The 26,516-nt window shown below is 39.2% G+C and overlaps 1 protein-coding gene across 8 annotated transcripts in view; it reads left to right on the forward strand.

Annotated features, from left to right (window-relative positions):
- The window catches only part of plxnb3 (plexin B3), a 94,192-nt gene that overhangs the window by 29,287 nt on the left and 38,389 nt on the right, over positions 1 to 26,516 (forward strand). For 3 of the 8 annotated variants that reach the window (XR_010895943.1, XM_067394418.1, XM_067394411.1), the window contains exons 1-2: positions 12,636 to 12,797; positions 24,052 to 25,171. Coding sequence is in view for 7 of the 8 variants with exons in the window: in XM_067394418.1 (XP_067250519.1) it covers positions 24,068 to 25,171 (1,104 nt within the window). In the remaining variant the exon portion in view is untranslated. Of the gene's footprint in view, positions 1 to 12,635; positions 12,798 to 14,307; positions 14,387 to 24,051; positions 25,172 to 26,516 lie in introns of those variants that run through there. The other 5 variants (XM_067394413.1, XM_067394415.1, XM_067394414.1 and 2 more) reach the window with 4 other exon arrangements.

A 26,516-nucleotide genomic window follows, 5' to 3' on the forward strand; every position in this document is an offset into this window, starting at 1 on the left:
TTTTAACTTTAGTGAGTGTGTAATGTTGCTGTTTGAGCATAAACAACATCTGCAAATTTACAATGCTCAGAGTTCAATGGAAAGGGAGATATTTTCTTTGAAAGAATTTGCTGTTTAAGGACTACAGCAAATGGCTGGTAGGGACTACAACGAGCTTCTTCCTGGGTTAGTGACTGCTTCACAAACGAGGGTCAATTCAATGCTGCATTTGCACAAAAGGTGAACATGACGGCACATGCTAGTCGATGAGTTGAATCAACTCCACAGCAACTACATAAATGTATCCACTAACCCAGGGATAGGCAAGTTCAGTCCTAGAGAGCCGCTGTCCTGCAGAGTTTAGCTCCAACCTTAATCAAATACACCTGAACAAGCTAATCAAGCTCTTCGGGATTACTAAGGCTACGTTTACACGTGGGCGGCTATTTTCATAAACGGACATTTCAACCTCTTCGGTTTCAAAAATAACATCGTGCACACATGTCAGTTTTCAGAAAAGTGTTCATTTACACGTACCCATGTATATATGACGTCAAGAGTGTAACGAGCAGCTCAAGCCCATGTAAGCCAATCAGAATCCCGAAAAAGAATCCCAAATTCCTCTTGAAGTGATTCGAAGTTGTTGCAAAATTGCTGATCTCCGAGCACTCATTCATCTCTGCTCCTTGACATAATGGAGCAGCTGTATTTGCAAATGCAAACACACAAGAAGAGTTTGCACCAACATAAATGCGACTGCTACTCTAAACGCTTCCATGATCACATGTAAACATAGGTGCGAGCTCTGGCGCATACTGTGATGTTGGCTGCCTAAACACCCGCTTGTCTCAGTTTACATGCAAACGTGCAAACGAAGATTTTCAAAATCTCCACTCTGGCCGGAGTTTTTAGAAAGACTCGTTTTCAGAGGCGAATTCTCCGTTTGCGTGTAAACGAAGGACACAAACGAAGGGAAATGTCTCTGTTTTTCAAAATAACCATGTACGTGTAAACGGGGCCTAAGGCTAAAGGAAGGGGCTTTTTCAGGGTTGGAGCTAAACTCTGCAGGACAGCGGCTCTCTAGGACCGGACTTGCCTACCCCTGCACTAACCATCCATAAAAGTCCAGTTTCATTCTAAAAGTTGTAACTTCTTCCTGAGTCTCCATCAGTGGAGACTCAATGTAAGGCTGAACACCGTTACTGACAATCCTCATTTTGGCTGCGTGAGATTCTCCAGCTTTGTTGTTGTTGAGCAACTGGAGCACAAGCTATTAAAGCTCCGCCCTCTTCTGGAAAGGGGGCCGGGAGCAGCAGCTCAATTGCATTTAAAGGGACACACACAAAAACAGCGTGTTTTTGCTCACACCCAAATAGGGGCAAATTTGACAAGCTATAATAAATGATCTGTGGGGGATTTTGAGCTGAAACTTCACAGACACATTCTGGGGACACCAGAGACTTATATTACATCTTGTAAAAGGGGCATTATAGGTCCCCTTTAAGACATTAGTAATAGTAAAAATTTCTATTTCAAATAAATGCTGCTGTTTTGAATGGTACACTTTATTTTGATAGTCCCTTTAGACTTTTGAACAGTAGTGTATATTTGAACAGCTATTTTTATCTTTTAAAAAAATTTAATATATTTTATATATTTTTATATATTTATTTTTATTGAGTAGATTTCTGTATATTCAAGTCTATGTTTTTGAGCAAATGCAAAGACCCGTAAGTGTTCACTGTTATATTACAGTACATGTGAAAACAGTTTTTGGAGGTTATGTTTAAGTTATTGTGGTGAAGAAGAGTGGAATGAGTGCTTAAGTTGTGGGAGGATGTTGCATGATGCAAGTCTGATTGTTTGACGAGGAGGAAGAGACAATGACCGCACACAGACTGTGTGATCTATATACTGAGCCCTGGAACTAATTAATTATTCTTACCTAGTTAAAACTAATAGCTAGCAAAGGACATGTTTGCATGCAAATGCAATGAACATGTAAAAAGCTACTTGTGACTGCACTGACATTAGCACAGCTATTGATGTTCAAATTAAACATCGTACAGCATAGACAAGATATATGTAGGGCAATCCCACAACCTAACCAAGCTCTGCTTTTCAGCACAATGGTAACCACAAAAGTTACAGAACAGAAAAACCCCCTGAAATCCTTTTAGATGTCCAACATAACTGAACATTAAACACTAACAGGTCTTTATACGCAAAAACTTCAACATCGCAATTCAGTTACAAAAATCAACTGCCCAGAAACAGAAAGGTTTATGTAGTCCCAACACAAAAAGATTACAACAACCTCCGTTTTACAAATTTTAATTGTATTAAATGTAATGAAATAGAATGCAAATGACATTGAAACAAAATAGTCAAGAGTTTTTATCAACTTTGAGAACTATGATGCATGCAAAAACGATACATTGACCAAACTCTTGTCTTGTTCATCCATACATTACATAAAAAGTTAGCATGCTAATGTGCAGTATTGCTAGCTGCTAGTTAACCTGATAGACATGTATTCAGTCTAATTTTATTTGGAGTTACTCATTTTCAGACCACACACAGTTGGGTCTACATGATACTTTTAAAACTCATTTCTAACATGTGAAGCTATCCACAACTCCAGATCCAGTTGATTCGGATCAAGTTAAGCCAAATTATATGATATAGAGTGCTTGCTAAAGCTAACATCATTTGTTTCAATCCCTAACTCTGGTGCCGTTCGTCCCACACTTTTTTTTTTTTTGCTACAGACATGATTGATACCTTAAATCATGCATTTTGCTGAGGAGGAGTGTGCTGCTACTTTTCTAAGCAATAAAAACTTATGATTTTTGCCTGGCGAACAATAAAATAGTGAGGAAAAAAATCCCATAAGTTCAACCAAATCATATTTAGAGTCCAGAATATTATAGAGACCTGAGGGTGGACTTGCCTAGTAACCACCCTAGCAACCACCCAGAACACCTTTTGAACATGCAAATCACACATTTTGATGCTAAAGCACATTTGTCACATTCTCCTGGATTAATCTAGCTTTTTCAAAGGACTATTGTGTTTCATACTTCACACAGTTGCCTAATTTATTCTTTCTTTTTTTTTAGCCCTATTTTCTGCTGTTTTTCTCCTACTGCTCAAATTTGCTACAACACATCAATTATTCATATATTCAATTCATAGTCAATTAACGTATCCCAACTGCTGTGATGAAGCGTTCCGAAGAGGACACTTTAATATCGCATGTGAGGTGCAGGGAAACTTATTTCTCGTCTGCTGTAGCCTCGGGGGCTTCTGGGTATGAAACGCAAACGAAATGTCCTGTGCAATCCAGCGACGACTTATTATTCCACTCAGAGTGCCATAAGAGAGCTGGATATTTGGCTCGTCATGTAAAAGGAAACTCTGCAGCAGAAAGAGGTCAGCGGTCATGTCCAGCCACAGTAGAGCCATTCAGGCCATGACGAGAGCCGTCCAACACGCGGGGAGGTCACGGCGCTTCCGTTAACACACACACTGTCATCTTTATCAAGTCTCGCTTTGATATTGTAATAGGCATGCGGTTTGCGCATTTAAGCAGCTTTCTGTGACTGGAACGTTCTGTGTCGGGAATGATGGAAAAAGATGTCCAATGAGAGAGGGAAAGTAAGGAATGTGGAGTGAAGTTTGAGGGAGAGGGACTCTTTTTGGGCACTGCCAGGCATGCAGCAGAAGAGATGGGCATATGCATGCATGCTTTTTTTCCTCCTTCATTTCACTCATTTGTTCACTTGTCAACAGGGTTATTATCGTTGACTAAAACTAAAACCATAAAGAAACATTAAAGGCACAATATGTACGATTTTTGGATTAAAAACCTCTAGAACAATGTTATATATTTTGTTGACTTGTGTACTTAAATTATCCCAGATGTTTCCAAAAATGTTTAAATCCAGAGAAATAAGCAGTTTTGACACAGACTGTGCGTTGCCTATCAATGACATCATACCCACGTTACTTTCAACTTCTCAATTTTTTTTTTTGTAGAAACCATGGAAACACCAAGCACGCTTTAATATATTATGGGCCCTATAATACACCCGGCGCAATGCGACGCAAGGCGCAGCGCAAGTGTGTTTGCTAGTTTGCGTCCGGCGCCGTTCGCGTTTCCGTTCAGCGCCACGTCCTTAAATTAGTAAATGCATTTGCGCCAGTTAGTGCGCCCATGGGCGTGCTGGTCTAAAAAAGAGGTGTGTTCAGGTGCATTGCTATTTTAAGGAGCTGAAAATAGACTGCGCCATAGACCAACTCAAACCTGGTCTAAAGTCTAAAGTCAATGGCGCAAATTTTTTTTGTTAGAGCGCGTTGGTACAAACTGCACCTCTGGGCGCGTCCACAGTGAGCGTTGACTTTGCTTATTACACACAGGGATGCGCATCACACAAACATGCCAAATATTAAAAACAAAATTATTACAGTGTAAAAGAATATTATTGTGTAGGCTACATAAATATAAAAATGTAATGATGAATAGTCATTGCGTGTATTAGAATTAGGCTACCTATTTTCAATTCAGCCTATTACTACTTATAATGATGAACGAAATTGGCTAATTAATTGAACAATCGTGCCAATACACACACATATATATTAACTGACTCATCGCGCGGAGCTATTTGAAAGCCTGCATTTGTAAGCCCGCTTTAACTTTAAACTCTGATTGGTTTATTGAACGTTACGCCCATTACTCATTAAGAGAATAGGGACAACCCGTTTCAAAAATGCGCGTCGTTAAAATAGCAAAAGTGGATTTGGACACACCCTGAGTGCACCTGCGCCGTGCGCGTTACACTTTGCGTTTAGATCGTTAAAATAGGGCCCAACATGTTTTATTAGACAAGGGAGCAACTGTTTGGATACATTCACTGACAGAAAACTAAACCGTCTGTGAAGACATATCCCATGATTCTGTGCTCAATCTCAACGTCATTAAGCTATGCCTTTGTTTTGAATAGGTGACCTCTAGTGGTAAAAGAATTGCATATTGTGCCTTTAAAGGTACACTATGTAACATTTGGCCCTCTAGCGGTTAAAAAAATGCATTGAAGAACATTGCTTTGGTTGTGTTTCGGCTCTGTGTGACTGTGCAGATGAATATATAGTCAACCTATTGCTCATAAAACATTCACTACGAGGCTTAAGAGATATAACCAGTTTAGATGGAAAGGATCTGACTTGCTGAAGATGTTACTGTAGCTTTACCCATTAAAAGACACGAGGTACTTCCTTGAAAATAAATTCCATTACAGAGCTACAACAACCATAATGAAATGACCCTTCACAACAGATGATGCTTTAATGAAGTCTGATAGAGAGCGACATATGGCAATTTATCTGTTCAATTAAATACCTTACTCACCTGTTGAGTAATAAAACACCGTCTCTGCATCGCTTTTACATGGGCTGGTGATGTATGCGTGTATGCAATTTTCTGCAAACCATCCCATCAGATCTAAAATATGAACACTTATAATAGTTTTTATAATAACACATTTTGGAAGAAGGATTGATGATGTATTAACTCATTATTTAAATTTAAATGTTGTTAATTTTGAAAAAAAAAAGTTACATGGTGTACCTCAAACTGAAATAAAATGTAAAAAAAAAAAAAAAAACTCATTTTATTTCAGCTAGAGGCAATATTTCTCATTTTCATTTAAACTATTAAAAAAATAATAATAATAATAAATAAATGATTTAGATGTATTTAAAAGAAAACTAACAAAAACAACTAAAATTGAAGTAAAAAAACTAAAATCTAAAAATAAAATCTAATTCAAATTAAAAGGTTAGTTCACTCAAAAATCAGAACACAAATTAAGATATTTTTGATGAAATCCAAGAGTTTCTGATCCACGCATAGACGGCAACATCATTGCAACTTTTGACGTCCAGAAAAGTAGTAAAGACGTCATTAAAATAGTCCATGTGACTGCAGTGGTGCAACCTTAATGTTACGAAACGACAAGAATGCTTTTTGTGAGCAAAAACAAAACAAAAATAACAACTTTATTCAACAATTTCCAAAGATGTAATTAGTAATTAGTGACAGAAATTAAATTTTTGGGTGAACTAACCCTTTAACACATACTGTAATAGTTAGTTATATGTCTGTTATTTAATCACATCTTTGCTCTCTGTCTTTTCCACTGTGATGCATGTCCTGTGTGGGGGTTTCTGTGCAGGTTGATGTTGTTTTGTTTTTATTTCAGCCACAGGTTCTGCAAAATGCATGAGGTGTGAATGCAAACTAGTTTTTTGAGTCATGTGGCATTGAAATGCAAACCACGATTTTCAGAACTTGCTGATGAGGTCTTTATTTTGACCTACAAGGAAGATGCGTGTCCAGCCATGTCTGTCTTCTCATCCTGTTCTTTTTTATCTCTTGTGAATTCCCCCCCTTTTTTTTCTTAAAGATAAAAATGAAAATATGTGCATGTTTGTGTGATTGTTTGTTTTTCTTTCTCTTTTAAAATTTGCTGGCCAATAATGTTTTGTTTTTCTTTTTTGCATGGTAGCCATCTGTCTTGTTTTTTCTTCTTCTTTTTTTTTTTAAATAAAAAAAGATTTTCACTATTTTCCCTCATGTCATTCCAGACCTGATATTTTTCTGTGGGCAGGAGAAATTTGGAAGATGCTTCCCTCCATACCACAACAGTTCCATGTCTTTGAATCTCCTAAATAGAAAGTGTTCCTAAGCCTTTAAAGGGTTAGTACACCCAAAAATGAAATTTCTGTCATTAATTACTCACCCTCATGCCGTTCTACACCCATAAGACCTTCGTTGATCTTTGGAAAACAAATTAAGATATTTTTGATAAAATCCAATGGCTCAGTGAGGCCTCTATTGACAGCAAGATATTTAACACTTTCAGTGCCCAGAAAAAATACATATTTAAAACAGTTCATGTGACTACAGTGGTTCAACCTTAATGTTATGAAGTGACGAGAATACTTTTTGTGTGCCAAAAAACAAAACAAAATAATGACTTCATTCAACAATATCTAGTGATGGGGGATTTCAAAACACTGCTTCATGAAGCTTCGAAGATTTACGAATCTTTAGTTTTGAATCAGTTGTTCGGAGCGCGTATCAGACGATCTCAAACTGCCAAAGTCATGTGATTTCAGTAAACAAGGCTTAGTTACTTTATAAGTGTTTCGAAATTTCAATGGTTCACCACTGGGGGGTGTGATTTTGGCAGTTCGATACATGCTCCAAACCACTGGAGGCCTCACTGAGTCATCGGATTTCATCAAAAATATCTTAATTTGTGTTCTGAAGATGAACAAAGGTCTTACGGGTGTGGAACGTCATGAGGGTGAGTAATTAATGACAGGAATTTCCTTTTTGGGTGAACTAACCCTTTAAATAGCTTTGTGTGATAAGACAACCCAAATCTTTATATTTATTCAATGATTAGAGCATGACACTAGCAATGGCAATGTCATGGATTCGATTCCCAGGAATAGCATGAACTTAAAAAATGTCTACTTTGAATTTGATACTTTTGAATAAAAGTCTCTGCCAAATGCATACATGTAAATGCAAAAATACTTAAATGTCATCACCCATTCAGAATATTTTGAATATGTTTTTTTGATTTTTCAGATTTTTCTGAGCATTTCGGTCTGTATCTCACACAAATCTGTTGTATGTCACAAGAACTATTATGTTTAACAGTTTTCTTTGGAGGATGTTCTCAGAAGCTTTATGTTTAGACTTAACACATTTTTGCCACATCTGTTGTTAAAAATATCAGCATATGGTTGCGTGTCAGCATACAGACCAACACGAGGGTGAGTAAATCATGACGGTATTTTTATTTTAGGGAACCTAATCCTTTAATCAGAGCATAAGCAACTCATTAGATCACTTGTTTCTGGAAGAACCTTTAATGCCCATGTTGTTTGTTTGCTCTAGCCACTGGCCTCTCTTTTATTTTTAAACACCATCCACAGTATGACATGCGTCCCATGGGCGGCTATCTGAATAAAATTGATTATTGCTTTCAGGCATCCCTATAAGAGCTTTGCCCTCAGTTCAGGAATATGTATTGATGTCTGATCCGGTATGGATGTGCATGTGTGTCTGGTTGAGTGTGTGCGCTCTCTATTCACCGCCTGTCCTTGTGTGCCAGCGCGTATTTGGACATGAAGAGCCGTTTAGAGTCCTCCTAACAAATCAGCATTGTTCTGTTGTGGGCCCAGTCCTTGGCTTCAGGAGTGTAAACAGACAACTGTTGGCCGCTGCGCTTCCTGCCAAAACTTCTTATGTGAACATACGCTCCGAGCCCATTCCTCCAAACACGGCCCTCCGCAGTCGGAACGTGCGGCTATTTCTAAATTCGTACCGTTATCAAGAGAAACGTTTTATTCGAAAGCAATTGTAATTAAATGAGAGCCAATTCTCACCAGTGTTTCTTTGCATCTCCTCCTTCCTCTCCTCCCCCTCACTTCATTATTTCAGGGATGCGTCCATTTTTGTTCCACCTGCCAATAATGGTTTCCACCCACCGCCGCGCAGATTTCCCCCCAATTACTGCATGTCACCCTTTCACCCCGCAGCCCCCTCCCTCCCGGTCCATTCATTACGCTCGCTGTCGCTCAGTCTGCATCGGTCTTTCTCCCTCTTTCTCTGGTCACTCTGTCCGTCTTCTTCCCGTCTTTGTGTGCTGGATTAATATTTTATGAGCTCCTTGATGACGGGTGTTCACTGCTGGGCAAACAGCCCCAGCTGAGCGCCCCCAGTCTCCCCGCATGCCTGCTCATCAGTAAACCCTCTGGGGAGCCCTTCTCTCTCAACTCTCTCCCCTTCACTGACTCTCTCTCTCTTTCTATCGCTTTCTTCTCCGGCTCAAACTAAATACAATGAGCCATCATCGTTTCTTTGCTGTGTCAAGGAGATTTTGTGCTTTTGTGTGAGGCAGGGTTATCATTGTTAACTAAAAGTAAAGCCATAACCATAAAAAACATTTTTGTTGCATGAAATAAGATAAAATACATAAACATTTACAGCATTTTCATTTTGATTAACTTGATGTATTAAAATAACTAAAACTATAACTATCTGGGAAAAAAAAAACTATATAGATATTTTATTTGAAAACTAATGACAAAAGCACTAAATTCAACATTAATTACTAAATCTTTTTTAAATTATTTTTATATTTTCTGTTTTCATTTTAATTACTAAAATAGAAAATGTAAAATTAAAACTAGTTAAGTTTATAAATTTATAAAAACTATAATAGTAGATAGTATATTATAATGGTGTAATAATCTAAATGATACTAAAATAAAGGTCTGTTCACACCAAGAACGATAACTATAAACATAACTATAGCGATAACTGTACTAGGGCGGTGTATTGCCAAGAATTTGACGATACGATATGTATCACGATACAGGGGTTACGATACGATATATTGTGATACTGTAAGAAAGGCGATATATTGCGATATTTCTTGTTTTTTTAGAAAAAGGATGTAATTTTGTAAAAAAAAAACGTCATAAAGAACACACCACCATTTGCATAAAACCTTACAAACAACTTTATTTTATTTAATCAATACAGTATCGTTTGCATTTATACCACTAATCACTATTAGTGATATATTGTGCAATCTAAGGGAATATAGTAAAGTGACTGCAGGATTCTTTAAGTGTATATGTTTTAAAGGTTCACAGCAGTTTTTAATTTCTAAACTATTTAAAAACTAGTGCATAGTCCATTTCATGACTGAATGTCTTTTTATTTTATATTTAATACTGTAAAGCAGTCTAATGTATAGTGCTATTTAAATAAACGTGCCTTCACTGAAGTGCTGAACAGAGCTGATGCAAACATATCTACATCACTATGATCAGATTTCTGAGCTCTCAGATTCAACGCGTTTCCCGAGTTTTGGATTTTAACATGGCCTATTTTGCAACAACTGCCTCTTGTCGATCTCCTTAGTGGGTTATTTATAGTTGAAGCTATGGGTTTGCTAATGCTAACGCTATTGATACACCTCGCGCTTCTCCGGCTACTACGCATCAGTTTACGTTCTGAGATAACACTGACATCTAGCGGTTGGGTTTTATACAGTCTGTGGTTTAGGCCGAACACAAAGCCACGAATCTTGGATGTAAATAAATAAATAAATATCGATACAATGTTTTTGAGAATCGATACAGTATCGGCAAACATAATATCGCGATATTCATGTGTATGCATACTTTCTTATACCCCTAAACTGTGGGTACATTTACATGACACCAGTGTACTAAAAAATGGAAACGTTTTTCCTTTGCATTTTTCACCATACAACATTGTCAAAACGTTCCCAGTTCATACGGATCCTCAAAAATGATTAAAAACGCTGTGTTATGCTGCCAGACCAGTAGATGGCGATGTCATTTTGTAAATAAACACTACACGCCTACAGACTGAACACGTAATACACATGCGCATGACGTCACTGTTTTCACAAATTTGGAAATGATAACTTCCATTTTCAATAACTTGGAAAGGTTTGCGTTTTTAAGCCCCCAAAATGCCATTTCCGTGTAAATGAACGGCCAAAACGCATAAAACGTTTTTATAAAACAGCCCCTACATTAGCATCTACACCAAAACATATGTCGGATATCGTTCTGTTTATTCTAAGTGCGTGCCGCAATTTTGGCGTCTGCCACTTTAAATGCTTGAGCTCTTTAAAGCAGGATGGATTCTGATTGGCTGTCATTGTTTTTATCACTCATCAGCTGGAAAAAATAGTTCCAACAATATTGTTTCTCTCTGCCGTTATCATATCATGATTTTTAGAACTATCTTTATCGTTATCTTTATAGTTATCATCCTAGGGGTGAAAATAATTGGGTTTTATGAGCTCATCAGCTCTGGCTGAGCTGTGACCTAGGTGAAATGCTATTGGGATCCTAGATATGTCCCGCCCTGTCTTCCTGTTTCTTTGGAAATTACATCAACACAGTGAATAAAGCTGCTGGTTCCAAGGAACTTCAGTGGGGCTTTAACTCAGCAGCTATGTTTATGCAACTGCCCCTCACTGGTCATAACTTTTTACAGTCAGTTACATAAAAAGGTAGATTGGTCTAATTTAAATCTGAAAAGTAAGACTGATTGCCTGTGCTAGTTGGTCAAACTAGCCTATAGTGGAAATGTTTATGCAACTGGCCCCTGATTCTAATTGATTTCTCCTTGACAAAAAAAAAAAAAAAAGAGACTGAAGCAATTTGCAGGAAAGGTGCTGCATGTGTGTATGTTGGCACTAATGTTTTCCCCCCTGGTGTATTTAAAATGCATCTCTTTTTAAATGCACTTGTAGGTTGACACCGTGGGAAATGTCACAGCCGGGTGACATTTGACAAATGAAACCCAGCGGATGGCGTAGAATCTATTAAAGGCGGTGCGTTTGAGAGATCTGCATTCGTTTTCAATTGGTATTGTGTGAACCGACAGTATCCGTGTCAAAACCTGGTGCAACAGAAACACACGGGTGTCAAACCCCATCTGCTCTCTCCAGCTGCGGCGCGGAGAGGCGTGTCCCTGCCTCCCCCCGCATCACCCCAAATCCACCCGAAATGCAGCACGCTTCAGTTCATGCCTGAATGTGAGCATTAAATATTGAGGAGAGGTACTGCAGACTTATTTGATGATTTTGGGGGGGATTAAACTTTGGTTGGATTTCATTTTTACCCTCTACAACATGTTGCTTAAGTAAAAAAAAAAAAATAATAGTTTTAATTACATTAGCATTGTTTAGCAGCTTAAAATAACATGTAATAATGTTGAAATTAATGTATGAATATATATGAATATATGAAATATACTAATGTTCCATATGTTTACAGACCCCTAATAATTGATTCCTAAATAATATTTTTAATAATTCTAAATTGGTGTTTGAAAAAAAGCATTTTCATATACATATATTAAGTGTTTTACTTAATATGTTGTTAAATAAACAATTTTTTGAAAAATGTTTTGTCAATTTCTGTGGAATCTACATCGCTTTTGATAAATACAGATTTGTGTATATTCATTAAGATGATTCCTAATTTGCACACTTTACGTTTAGATGCAACACAAACTCAAAAATCTATTCTGGCAAAGTTTCATTTTCATTAAAGGTGATTTCATTTGCGCCATTTTGCTAACTTCCTCCAACTGACATGTCAGCCAACCCTGTGTCAGCAAATCGATTTGACTGACAGGCACAGTGTTTCTGTGATTGATTACATTTTCTTATTGGCTAAATATCACTCAGGTTATCATTGAAATTATTATGATAATGTCAGGTAATAAGGACACTTTATGTATGATATTCCTCAATAAATAAATAAATAATAGTGCACCTTTAATAAAAAGGAAAAGCTGCTCTCACTGACAGTAATGTTAATATAAATAACAAATTTACATAATGATAATAATAATATATATAAAGTATTAGAAAATGAAACGCTAATATGAAAAGAAAATGTTTTGTCTACCTGTAGTACCTCTACGGAAGGCTAAGCCCCGCCCACTCCTCAAGCGCTTCATTGAAAACTCTTTCATGACGTGTTGGAAAACCCCGCCCTCTCCCCAAGAGCCGCTTTGCGCTGCTCGCTCGAGTCTGAGCTCCTCCACAACAATGTAGCACACGCATAATGGGATTTACCGGGTTCACTTTCAAACGCTTTTGTTGTTGTTTTAAAAATTAACGAGAGTTTCGCTTTGACTTCCACGGGGATGAAACGCAGTGCCGCTGAATGAAGTGAGTAAAATAGTTCGCTGGGAAACTTTTCAGCATTTATGCGTTTTTTGGATTTTGAGCGCTGAAGATGCTTTAAAACACGTTGTGTTTTTTACTTTTTGCTGTTTAAAAGATTAAAATACGTGCATTTCAGTTTTGTTTTAGGGTTATATTACAAAGGATAAGTTTTTATGAGGTTCATTAAATTAAGGATAGTGATTACTATGTATTGTTTTCTTCCTTTACCTGACTTGACTCTCATTTTGTACCTATTTCATAACTTTCCGTCAAAGCACTGAATATAATGCATCTCTGTGTTCACTTTGTTGTCCAGCATGTTGTGTTTATATTTTATAACCTTTCAGGAGGTTCACTGCACTCTGCTACAGACCTCTGAGAGTATCCATTGATTTTTACTCTTGCATTCTATTTCAAGCTCCAACAAGCTTCACTTTGATAGAAAAAAGGCAAAAGCATAAGTTTTTTTTTCATGTTTAATTAAGTGTCTGCCATTTAAATGTAGTTTGGAAACATTTTCAAACATGTAAATTGCTTTTGTTCTTTAACGCTTTTCATTTTTCTCCAATGCTTTTCATTCAGCTCTGTTTATAAAACTTTAACCGGGCTGATTTCGTCTGTCATTGTAGATAAATAACATCACACAAATGTCAATGCATTTGAAACAACATTATATCAGACAGCTGCGTTGGCAGCCTATTCTCAAGACTCCAATTAGTCCAAGGTGACTAGTCAAAGACCTACAAATGCCACGATAACCTGTTGTGGAGTGGATCTAATGTATTCAGGCTTAATTGGAAGATAACTAGATGTTTAATCACACATTTACTCAGTGGTTTTCCTGCCTCTGTATCAGCAGCTTGCGGTTATTGTACTATTCCTCCGGGAGGTGTGGCGTGCCACTCTAGGAGTCGCGATTGGGATTGTGTCTTTTCAGCGGCCGTACCAAGTTTCATGAAACCTGAACATCTCTTTTCACCCTCTCTTTCTTTTTCACGCGCTCCCCCTGTTGTTTTGACTCCATTGTCTCCTTTCTAAATGCCTCCTCCCTTTTAGTCCCTGAGGAGTGGTGGGTTTTCAACTTGTGTTCAGCATATGGGGGGCGTAATTTGCCGCTCGTGTTGACATTCTTTTATTGTTTCGTGCACCCGGTACCCACAAACAAGTTTTTTTGTTTCTCCCTTTAGTCTCTAATTTGAAATTGCACTCCTGCGTATTTGCTTTTTCTTTCCCTCTTCAAAGGCGGCCCTTATCTTGTAAAATGTTTGGCTTGTAAACGCTTGGGGGAACCTTCATTCAGAGTCATTATTACGCTCCCAAAGCTGGGCAGACAAAACATATGCTGTTTTTTGTTGTTGTTGTTTTCAGCCTCTAAAACAGCTATTAAATAGGGTGTGTAATGTACGAAGTAGCCCGTGAATTTGGTGCCAGCTCCCTTTCTGTCGGTTTCACTGGAGTGAGCGTGTTTATCTGCCCCCATCAAATAATTAATGTTGCATTTTTATGCACGCAGATGCTTGTCAAGGTGGTGATGAAAGCAGCGTGGGCCGCTCGCGAGTGAGAGTCTGGCGGTGTGAAAATGAGAGCCGAAGGTGAAACCTAATAATCATCATCATACGGTTGATGGTTCCAGAACTGTTTTTAAAATTCACCGAGAGTAGACACTTCTCACACTCATCCAGCTTATGAATATAGATGTGCACCTTTCTAACCTGACAGAACTGTTGAATTCAATCAGCGTAAAATTGAAACGGCACTTTTTTAAAAGGTTTACTGTGATTACCTGTAGGTTGCTTTCAAAAGAGCTACTCGGTGTCATTTTCCTGTAGATTCGCAGACTTTGCTTTTGATAAAAGCTTGCTTGAGCATCATTATATCTCCCATTGTGGCCATTATGGCTCATTACCATCAAAATAAGATGTCATCATATTTGTTTGTTCAGAGAGGTGATAATTACAGGGAGCCAGAGATGATTGGTTGCCTGACTCACTCATTCCGACCACAGCCGTGTTTTCTCCACTAGAAATTCCTACAGGACCTAAACGCACTCTGCAGCACCCTGCTAACCTCTTGCTCTTCTTGCCGAAACGCCCTGATGATATCGGATATCTAGCAGCGTGCGTGAAATATGCACGAAATATTCATGAGCTCAGTTGGAGAGTATAAAGAAGCGACAAGGAGAGGAGGCTTTGGTGGAAACAGAGGACAGATTGCAACAGAGATATAAAGATAGTTGAGTTGGCACGGCGGGAGGGAGAAAAGATTGAGTAAATACGAAACGGCGAGTCTCTTCTATAAAATATTAGGAGTCTGAGTAGCATACAACTGTCAGCGATGAAATATGTACGAGGTTACATTACTAATCGCCGTATTTTATCACACTCCCGCTTTCCGTTCTTCAAACAGCGAGATGCTTTCGCTGTTGTTTTTTGCTCTCTTTCAATTTTCCCCACCTTTTCTTTTTCCATATTTCCCAAAGTATCACCCCCTCCTGCATGGGTGTAGACTAGAGTATGGAAATGAGAACTTGCCCACCCTCCCTCCACACACACAGAGGTGGTGATTAACCACTGCACACCCCAGGCACACACACTCTCACTCGCACATGCACACACACTTGGTGTGCTGACACTTTCATGCCTGGCATCAAAGAGACTTGTAAATCCCAGTCACTCTCACTCTCGGTACGCATTCAAAGAGCCAACTCTGTAATAATCGGTGGCGTCTCTGCGTTGTGCCCATCTCCACGAGACATGTTGCGTGTTGTGGGATGCTTTGTCTTTGTCTCGCACCAGATTTCCAGGTTTATTTCCACCTTGACACCTGCGTTAGCATGGCACAGTCTCACCTGCTGCGACGACCCCACCAATCTGCTTTGTGTGAAGACACATATGCAATCTTGCCTTATGATATCTTATGAAAAAGTGACTGTAATTAAGCAAAAATTGACTTGCTTTTTTAAATGAAGCTTTGCTAGGATGTAGTAATTGGCTTTCATTAAAGGGATATATGAAAATTGTCAACATTTAATCATTCTCGTGACTTCCTTTGATCTGTGGAAGGCAAAAGAAGATATTTTGAAAATTTGTCTTTTATGGTCCTTACAATGAGAGCCAATAGGCTCCAGACTAGTGTTGTCGTTTTTCAAAATATCTTCCGTAACACTTTACAATAAGGTACTATTTGTTAACATTAGTTAAAGGGGCCATGAATTGAGAAATCAGCTTTTCCTTGAGCTTTTGATATATAAGAGGTTGTCATACTATACAAATATCTGAAATCTTCCTTGTTAGTCCAATTAAAGCTTTTATTGACACCAGGCCCAGCGATTCACTCATCCCGAAATGTGCCTATAGATAGGTGAGACGTCACCTCCACAGAAAAAATCAACGCCTACTTCATCATTGCAAAGTTAGCCCCGCCCACTGGCGTGTTAGTGAGATGAGGAGGAAAGAAGAGCGACACGGGACTAAAAATAGCATTACTTTTCAAAGGATCCTAATGCTAGGAATATTGTTATTTATTTTCAACAATGTGAATGTCTCAGTTGAGCTTTATTTGTATTTGGTACATTTAACTGTGGATTCTTTGGTAAATCAATCGCATTTTGGCGCAGGCTTTTACGATATTGACTCAACAGTAATGCAACAACATGTTATTAACTGTGTTAACTCTAATGCCTGATCTGATATGTAATGATTCATTTACAGTCAGATGTTCTTTATCTATATGTCAGTAAATCAAACCAGTGACTAAACTGTCAACTTTCTTAGTAGGATGAAAATAATCTGTTATTTAAAAGGTGATTAAATTACATATAGAAAAAGCGATCAAAGAACGCTTCCTTTCTTATTCAATGAATCTTTTTGTTACATCGCGTTTGCACTGTTAGTTATGATGAAATCATTCGTTAGTGTGCAGAAATTGAGTTGCAATAACGAGATGACTGCTTTCATGCGCTCAACAGCATGTCTATGATTGGGTGTTCATCACTGCAACCTTTCATGCCACAATAAATAATATAATGCCATAGATTTAAGTGTAATGCTATAATCAAAACTTTTAACGATTAGTTAACCTTGAGAGCTGTAATAGTAAAAATGTGCGGGAGAGAGTAATACTTGGCTATTTTATAGGCAATGATGTTAGCCAATCACAGCAGTGGGCGTTTACACTGAAGTCTTACAGCAGACACGCCCATTAAAACAGAATGTTCAAATAAGAAGGCTGAAAAAATAAATGCCTTTTATTTCTAAATTGACAATTTTTGATGTAAAAAACATACTAACATTATAAGTGCACCCCAGGAAACATTATAAAAAAATAAAACAACACAGTTCATGAAGTAAATGATGACAGAATTTTCAATTTTAGGTGAACTATCCCTTTAATTTAAGTGTCTGCTGATTCTTACATTGTTTCATCCATTCAGACACTGTGCTTTTAAATGATCTTAGATGTTTTATTGAGAGACAGTGATGCATATCGCGAGACCCTTTGTGTCCCATCATATTTCCAGGTTACTTTCCACTGAAATCTCGCTGCCCCACCTGCTGTGATCGCTCACCCGACCTACGCCCTCTTTGTGTGGCTTGAACAGACGTGAATGTGATGCAAGCATCTTTTCTTAGATGTTCACACCTTGAGAAAGCGATCCAATTAGGCAAAAATGTCATGACTTGCTTATTTTTGTCAAGCTTTTGCTGGAAGGGTGTAATTAGCGTTCATGAATTTACATGTATCTGCTTGTACATGAAGAGTTTTGTATTAGAGTTCGAAGGATGTAACCAAGAATTCAGATTTGGGGGGTAATAAGTCATTTAAATGTCAGCATTGATCAATCACATTTCCGAATGCTTTGGAGATGCATCCTTAATGTCTATGGTGGTTATAGCCACCTATACCTAAAAATAGTAGCCAGACTATATTGTTCCATCAGTTTAGACAGTGTGCTTAAATTAGGAGAGATGTTTTTGTCAGATGTCAAGCCTGCCGAAGCGATTTCTTCCTCTGATAGCGCAAGCACACAGCATGGGTGGGGTTCGCATGTCTGTCTGTTGGCTCACCCCCATGGAGGAGTCTTGGACTCTGAAGCTTGTCTCATTTTTTTTTTAAACACAGAGAACCTCACTTTATTTGAATGTGCCAGCTACATGCTTTGTGTGATGTCCTTCAGTTTTTTTGTGTGTTTTCATGTGTGGAATGTGTCTGTCTGGAAGCATTGCGTGTACGTGTGTAAGCTTTGTGTCTGATATTGTGTTTTGCGTATTATGCACTCGGCAAAGAAATTAGACACACATGCACGCTGTAATTACTAGCGTGTCTGTTTCTGGGGGTAATGAGTGTTGAGTGAGCTTAGCAACCTAGCAAGTATGTGCTTTGTTTTAATATGCTGCTGTGTAGGAGAGGAAGTTTACAGTGATTGGGAATTCAAGCACACACACACAGAAGAGGATGGGCGGCACAAGCGCTACCAGCTAGGGTCAAAGGTCAGCCTGCAATCGAAATGATTCTCCCTGAATTGGTTGCACCTTTCGGGAGTGATAAACTCTGCTACCCCCTATTTAAAACATGTTTACATATTGCAAAAGCTGTTATTAGCGATATGCATTGAGTATAATAGCTATTGGTCTGGTTTTACAATAGAATGCTGCAAAACCAACCTCCATTTATTTCCACCCTTTGTCAAGTTCCCGTTCTTTTGTGTGTGCTTGTGTAAGGAAGAGCTCGTCTCCAATATATATCCCAAGCTCTTTTTCCATTCCTCATCACAAAGGCAGTAGCTATTCCTCTTTCTTAGTGAATAGAGAGTGTGTTCTCGCTCTCTCCCATGATGCCCCGAAACAGTTATTACCATTTAAGTAAAAAAAATGGAGATGAATGCTGATGCTGCAAAAGCTCGACCTAATTCAAGCTGTGAAATTGCCTGTTTTGACAGTATAAGAGACCTCCTGCATGCTCAATTTTAGCACACTTTTGTTCCGTGTCATTCTCACCCTGTCTGCCTCTGTTAGTTGGATCTGTGTAGGAATGGTTGCACACTGGGTGGGATTCAATCGCTCAGTCTCTGTTTCGCTTCTGTTTGCCACTCTCAGTTATATTTTCGGTGAGGATATGGTGGTGGCGGCACACCCTCTCCCTACTTAGACACTCTAGGGCTGTGAACGCCTCACTGATTTATTCATTTAAGACTGATACATGTAGCATTTACATATTGTCATATGAATGCCGTATGCAGTATGATATTCTTTTTTTATCTTATAATTGCAATTAAGGTTACTTATGCCAAAAAGCAGTCATAGTTTAGTTTGTCATTACCATTTTACTGAGCATAGACTTTATCAGGCTGGTTTTGCTACTGTACCTTTAAGACGGCTATATATAAATGACCCCTGTTATGATTTACAGGCGTTCCTGTAGCTCAAACAATAGAGCATGGTGCTAGCAAAGGCATGGATTAGTTTCCTAGGTAATGCATCAACTAATTAGAATGTATACCTAGAATGCAGTGTTAGGCCTCAGACACACTAGACGATTTTCAAATTTTAACTAATTTTAAAACCGTGGGAAACCACTGATATACAGACAGTTTAAACCGATTTTTAACATCCTATGAACACACATACTAAACTACTCAGCCAGACTGCGAGACCACACACCTGACGATTGAAGCAACGATTTCAGTGGCATGAGATCTCATAGAAACCAAATGCGACTTTAGAAGAAAAACAAATATGGAGGACGATTGACATTGTCAACTGACTCTCCTGGCCTGAGTTCTGTTTTGTAGTGAATTGAGTAGAGTAGAGTATTGTTAGCTTGTTTTTTTAACAATTACTGGAGAAAATGCGGACCGTGATTGTTATTTGAAAATGTTAACTTTAAAGGATTGAACCAGATTGGCTGACCCGTAAATGCTCACTCAATGGATGGACAATCTGATAGGATTACCTCCACTGCTCTTATGGCAACTGTAGAAAGGGAGACGACACAAACAGTTTCCTTTATGTTTAGTCTCTGGTTGTTAGCTAGCTGCTAGTTGTATGACTAACAAAGTTAGCTAAAAAATTAGCATTATGTGAGCAATCACTAAACTTGTTCCCCAATTTCTGATTAGGTGGGCATGCATGAGAAATCTTTAGACATGCAACCAAACCTTAATCCATTCCGTTCTTTTTCAGTACTCTACTTTTGTGACATTTTTGTGGCTGCCATGTTTCATCTTTAAAAACACGCAACATCTGGTTGGTGAAGTTTGCTCGCTCTCATTGGCTATTGTGAAATCAAGAGTCAGGAGATTTGGGATTGGGGAGGCTCCGATTTGATCAGGAGCAGTAAAACAGTAATGACACCACACAATTGAGGAATTTTTGGACAAAAAGTCTGTGCAAAAACGAGCCTTCCCCCAACCCGCCCCGCCCCAATAATTGGGGGGTGCAAGTCATGCCCAAAATCGTGCCTGAAATCTTTGTGTGTGGCCAGCATAAGACATTTTGGATGAAAGCATCAGCCGTAAATGTAATGTAATTATAGAGATTTGCTAGACTTTGTTTAGTGGCTTTGTTCACACTGTCATTCAATATTGAAAATGTGTAAATATAAATATAATTGCGACATCATAGCCATGATGAATTCTGCATGAGCCAAACAACATTTAGAGGTAGTCAGAAACTAATTTGGCATCATTGCTATACTATACATGCTAATCTGTTTTGGACAACTGCAAAAACAAAACTTGGCCGGTTATGGAAAATTGGAAAAAGCATTAACATATGTATGACTTTTTGTAAGTTCTCTGGTTTGCCTAACATCAAAATGTGTCATAGCCTATATTGAACTTATTTTTTAATAAAAGATCAAGGGAAATTTAAATTTTCATGGTATGACCACTTAAAAGAGTGCTCTAGAATCTTTTTTGCTGACTGCAGAATATCAAAAGCATGTCATCTTATTATCAAAGTGTTTTTCCACTCTGAATGCAAGTCAGCATCATTTAGCTTTTCCAGATCCTGTTGTGCAAGACCTAAACGAAACAGGTCGTGACTAAGGATAAGCAAAATCAGCTGACGGTCTGTTGGCTCTCTGAGCTCGTTTCTTTTGATCATGTTCATTAAACGTGGATAGCATGAGTCCTTAAGCTATGTAGACAAGACACACCGTACAAAGCGATGTTCAGCTTTCAGCCTTCATAAACAAGGTGATGCATGAACTCTCCAATCCAAAGCCTAATTGAAAAGAAGTGGCTAATCTCGGCAGCATGTCAAACTGTCCTTTTCTTACCCACCATCCCTTTGAAGGTGGAGACGAGGTAAAATGTTATGCATACTGATAGACTCCAGCTTCTCTGGAATTCCCCCCTCCCTCCTCTCCTTTGCTCTTTCTCTTCATCTCTCATATACTAGGCCCTCAAGACTTCTTGGCTGCTGTGATATGAATTAAAGATGAATCTTTCTTTTCCCTCTATAACTTTCTCAGATACTCGGTGTCCTCTGATACTTTTTCTCCTTCAAAAATGGAATCGTGTTTGGCGTACTGGCAAAAATTAGTCAAGCCTCTATCTAGACTTGACTTGAAGGCAAGCCAAACCATTACTGTTGCTCATACTTGGGGTTAGGGATTTGAACAAACTCTTAACCCTAAGTATTACAACTTGCCATGCGACTTCCTGCAATGCTTGTGTTACAGACATGATGGCTCAAATTGTGCGGCTTGTTGAGGAGAAGTGTGCTGTGCAGTTCAATTTATTTTTAGAGGAGGTTTTAGAGGAGATTTGGGTACTTTTCAGCTGGTCAGGCAAGGAAACCCGCTTACTGACTGTTAAACCAAGTTAAGTCAACTACGACAAGCACAGAACAGACCAGAAAACCAGTATTTTTCACAAATAAAGAAACTGTTAAAATATGAATAAAAAGTAAGCACTGTAACCAACAAGGCACTCGGTAATCTGGTAAGTGTGTGCGCAATGGGAATCATATTTTTTCAAATAAACAAGGGAAATAAACAGACAAGGTATCACAAATTTTACATACAGCAAAATGACATGAATATGACAGTGTGTGTAACCGAATGTTTAAAAACTGCAAGGTTTTTAAAATTGTATTAAAAAAGACTTTGTTGAATGCTGACCGAAAATGAGTGTTGGCCTTTCTATTACTAATAATATAAATGCAAATGCTATAATACTTTTTTTTACCATTTACTTTCTGTGTTTAACAGTTCTATCTAATAACGTATTATTATTAATACTTTATTTACGTATATTAATCTTATAAAGACGGAGAATGGGAGCACTGTGTCCTTAGCTCCGTCAAAATAAGTCCCTTTTTCTGATATTTAAAAATTGCCAAAACTTACCACTACCCACAACACCCTAGCAACCACATAACAGTGAGCTAAAAAACATTGAACACATTAGCAGTTGCATAGCAACACAATGGCAACCACACACCCTAACAATTACATATCAGCCATATAATATTGCACTTAAAGTGTTAGTTCACCCAAAATGTGACCTCATGTTGTTCCACATCCATAAGACCTTCGTTCTTCTTCGGAACCCAACTTTATTTTTATGAAATCTGAGAAGTTTCTTATCCCCAAGAGAAAGCAACGTAATTACCACATTCAAAATCCAGAAAGGTAATAAAGACATTTTTAAAATAGTCCATGTGACTACAGAGGTTCAACCTTAATGTTATGAAGTGAAAAAAACAAAACAGAAATGATGACTTTATTCAACAATTATTCAACGTCTTTACTACTTTTCTGGACCTTGAATGTGGTAATTACGTTGCTTTCTCTTGGGGATCAGAAACCTCTCGGATTTCCTCAAAAACATCTTAATTTGTGTTCAGAAGATGAACGAAGGTCTTATGGATATGGAACGACATGAGGGTGAGTAATTACTGAGAGATATTTCATTTTTGGTTGAACAAATCCTTTAAAACCACTCAGAACTTGTTGGCAGTTGCATAGCTACACCCTAACAACCACATAACAACATGTTAGAGAACATTCCGAACACCTCAGCAACAGTGGCAACCACGTGCAATAATCTAGCATCATGGCATTGAGTTTTACATGGGAGGCACCACATGTTTTCCTAAGAAAATGAAAGACTAGTTTTATTGCATCAGATGATTCTTTATTTTCTTTATTTTATTTTATAAAACTGAATGTAACAGCTGACACTCGTGACTTTTGAGTGGTTGATTAAAGCGGTGTCTGTTTTCTTGGTTTCATCAGTAAAACCAGAAAGGCAACAGCTACAGGCATCATGCATAATTTAGCACCTAACTTCTTCACATCTCTATTACTTTTTATCAGCGCTCTCATATTTTCACACACACACTCTCTCTCTCTCTCTCTGTTTCCCCACTTGCCCTCTCCCTCGATCTTTCCTTCTCTCCCTCTCTAATCTCTAATCTTGATAATTCCGAGGAACACTCTAGTCATTCTCATATCATCTTGCGGCAGTCAGGATCGGCCAGTAAACAGTGAGTCATACACCCCGAGACCGACACAAACACCAACAAAGGATTTTAATGATAACAGAAGCCCACGTCTGGCGCACTTTGGTATGTTTTATCAGCCGCTGTTCTTGCGTTTACCACTCGTACTCTGGCATTCTGACTTTTCTGAAGTAAACTCCTGCATTATTGCATGTTTCTTGGTTCTTAGACGTGTGTCTTTTATTGCACTGGACCAAAGCCTAGCAGTTTCACTCAAGCATCCTTCACTGCTTGTGTGAAGGTGGCAGGACTTTGAAGAACAAAAGAATGTATTTGAAGCCTGTAGTCTTTGTGCTGCATGGTGATGTGCGGCAGTAGGTATTCTTTGTGGTGTTTTTCTGTTAACGTAACATTTGTCTTCTCTCTCTCTTTCCCCCCTCTCTTGCTCCCTTTCTTTCTCTATCTTTATTTTTCTCTCTCGATCACCCATCTGAATCACCTCCTCTCTCTGGTTTCCGCTAACACTGACTATCTTGCATTGCCTTCTGACTCTCTTCCTTCCTTTTCATGTGTTGCTCAACTTTCCGTGCCCCTCTCCCTCTTCCTTACTGTCTTTTCCCATATCTTTGCATCCTTTCCATAAATCTCATCATTCACTCTGCCTTCACATTTCTAAATAACTGTAATCCCTGTTGTGTACTGTACGTTCCTGCCCTTTCCATCCATTCTGAATTCTCTTTCTTCATGCATGCTGCTTTTCCACTGTCCCCTCTCCCTCTTTCTTCTTGATCTCTATCTCTTTTCAGCAGGTGAGGGGGTGCAATGCCAGCTGCTGCTCCCCTGTTGCTGCTCCTCGCCATCTTGTGGTGGCCTCTGGTATATCCTCTGGTCCCCAGTCATCTTCAGAGCCCCCCTACATTCATCTCCCTCAATGGCTCCCGCCTCAATCACCTCCTGCTCGACAGCCACTCGGGCCATGTCTACGTGGGTGCGGTTAATGTGCTCTATCACCTTTCCCCAGAGTTGCAGCTGCTCTCTTGGGGCAAAACGGGGCCTAAACTGGACAGCCCAGACTGCCTACCACCCATCGACCCCACTGATTGCACCCAGGCAGAAACCACAGACAACACCAACAAGCTTCTGTTACTGGAAGAGGTCAAAGGAGGAAATTCACTCAGCCTAATTGTGTGTGGGACGGTCCTGCAGGGCATCTGCGAGAAGCGAAGCTTGGAGAATGTCTCTCAAGTGCTGTATAAGACCGACAACCCTGTGGACACACAGTATGTGGCGGCAAATGACCCTCGAGTGTCCACGGTTGGTGTGGTGGTGGAGCAGAAAGGTGTTCTGCTTATGCTCGTTGGACGGGGCTACACCAGCAAAGGACCTGGTGGGATCCCACCAATCACGATGAGGCGCTTAGCCGCAGTTCCCCGACATTCTGCACCAGCATTCTCTCACGAAGAACTTGGAAAGCTGGTCGTTGGTAGCTACTCTGAATACAACAACCACTTTGTGAAAGCTTTCCACCACAACAACTATGTCTACTTTGTGTTCTCTCGACGTGATGTGTGGGGCAAACGAGAGTATCGGACTTACGTTTCGAGACTCTGTGCAGGCGACCCCAATTTCTACTCTTATGTGGAGGTGCCGCTTTCCTGCAGTGGAGGATATAATCTGGCACAGGCGGCAGTGCTTGGCACGCACCTTGATCAACCTGCGCTGTTTGTGGCAATGGCTATGGGACAAGCGTCGACTCCCACACCCACAGACAGGTCGGCTCTTTGTGTGTACATGGTGAAGAATCTGGATGAAGCCCTGCATGGCGCCCAGCTACTTTGTTACACACAGGAAGGCAAAGACAACAATAACAAGGAGAAGGCGTACATTGAGTATGAGGTGTCCTCCAGTTGTCTGAAGCTCCCAAAGGTAAGTTGTTGGCCTTGATTTTCTGTCATTCCTCAAAGAGGATTACAACCTCCTGAAATTCATCATGTTGTTCTCAAAGGGTCTTTGATGACTGTGCCAACTGATCCAACAAAATTGGAATTTTCCTCTTTGCCAGTATTTTTTTTTCAGGCTCTTGTTCCCTATACCCCTTCCACCATTCAAAATCAGTTCCGCTTTAGACTCTTCCAAATAAAGGCATAATTTCAACATTAGCCAATGAGATAGTGGTGTAGGCTGTTTTTTGGCGGTAGCCTGCAATTGGGTATCCGCTTATTTTGCCAATCTCTGACAGTTGTACCCACCTACCTCAGCATGGCTTCAAAATAGTTTCTACTAGCAGACGGAGGGAGTGGCTCCATGAATGTAGCGCCTTTTAATGAGGGGTAAATCCGCAGCTAAAGAGCGATAAGTAGGAATATACAGCTAGGGAAAGCCAGAAGATATCGGCCCATTAGCCGGGTCGTGTAAAACAGCATGGCGTGTGGTTTCTTGGCGACAGATCGGGGTCAGCTGGGGCTTTTTTTGCGACAGGGGTGTAAGTCTGGGCGAGTGGCAGCTGCCTCAGTGCTGACACAGATTAGCGTCCAGCTGCCTGCGCCAATGCTAATCCGCATGGCATAACCAATGCAGCGGTAGCTCCCAGATTTCTGCATCTCACAGGGCTGATTCTAATTCTCCGCTCTGTGAATTTCAAAGAGATTTCCATCTACAGTTTGTGCAACCGTAATGTAATGACCATTTAGTATAACAAAACAAATTAAAATGAACTGTAGTTTTGGGTATACAGTGGTTTGTGTAGCTTATGGTTTGTTTTAAGTGTGACAAATGAGTACTTTCTAAGAGAGAAATCTAAAGAGGTTTTGTTTGAGGGGGAGGAAAGGAGGTATGGGGACTAATGGAGAATGGTTAATGTTCTATTCATGTGTCTCTTGCTGTGTGGAAGGGGGTAGTGTGTTTTAGTATGAGCCTGGGAATGAAAAGGATTGGTGTGTATGTGTGTAGCCTCTGGGAGGTGGTTAAATCCAGCTTAACGCTGCAGCTGGTTTGAGTTCCGCTGACCCACATCCTCTCTGGGCTCACTGCCCCAGTGACCAACACCCATAGAAGCCCACTGAACCTATGACCTCAAAGAAATAATAATATCACCACTTTTGAGGTGTACAGTTCACCATGTCTAATATATGACTTCTGTCTGTTAGTTTGCAAAGAAATTGCTAATATTATGTATTATGAAATCAGTTTTGGAGAAAGTCACTATGTGCATAATAATTGAAACACATATTGTTTCAAACCTGTGTGACTTAAGAATTATGAAGATGTTATT

The sequence above is a fragment of the Chanodichthys erythropterus genome, chromosome 9, assembly GCF_024489055.1.
Source record: "Chanodichthys erythropterus isolate Z2021 chromosome 9, ASM2448905v1, whole genome shotgun sequence".
Lineage (NCBI taxonomy): Eukaryota > Metazoa > Chordata > Actinopteri > Cypriniformes > Xenocyprididae > Chanodichthys > Chanodichthys erythropterus.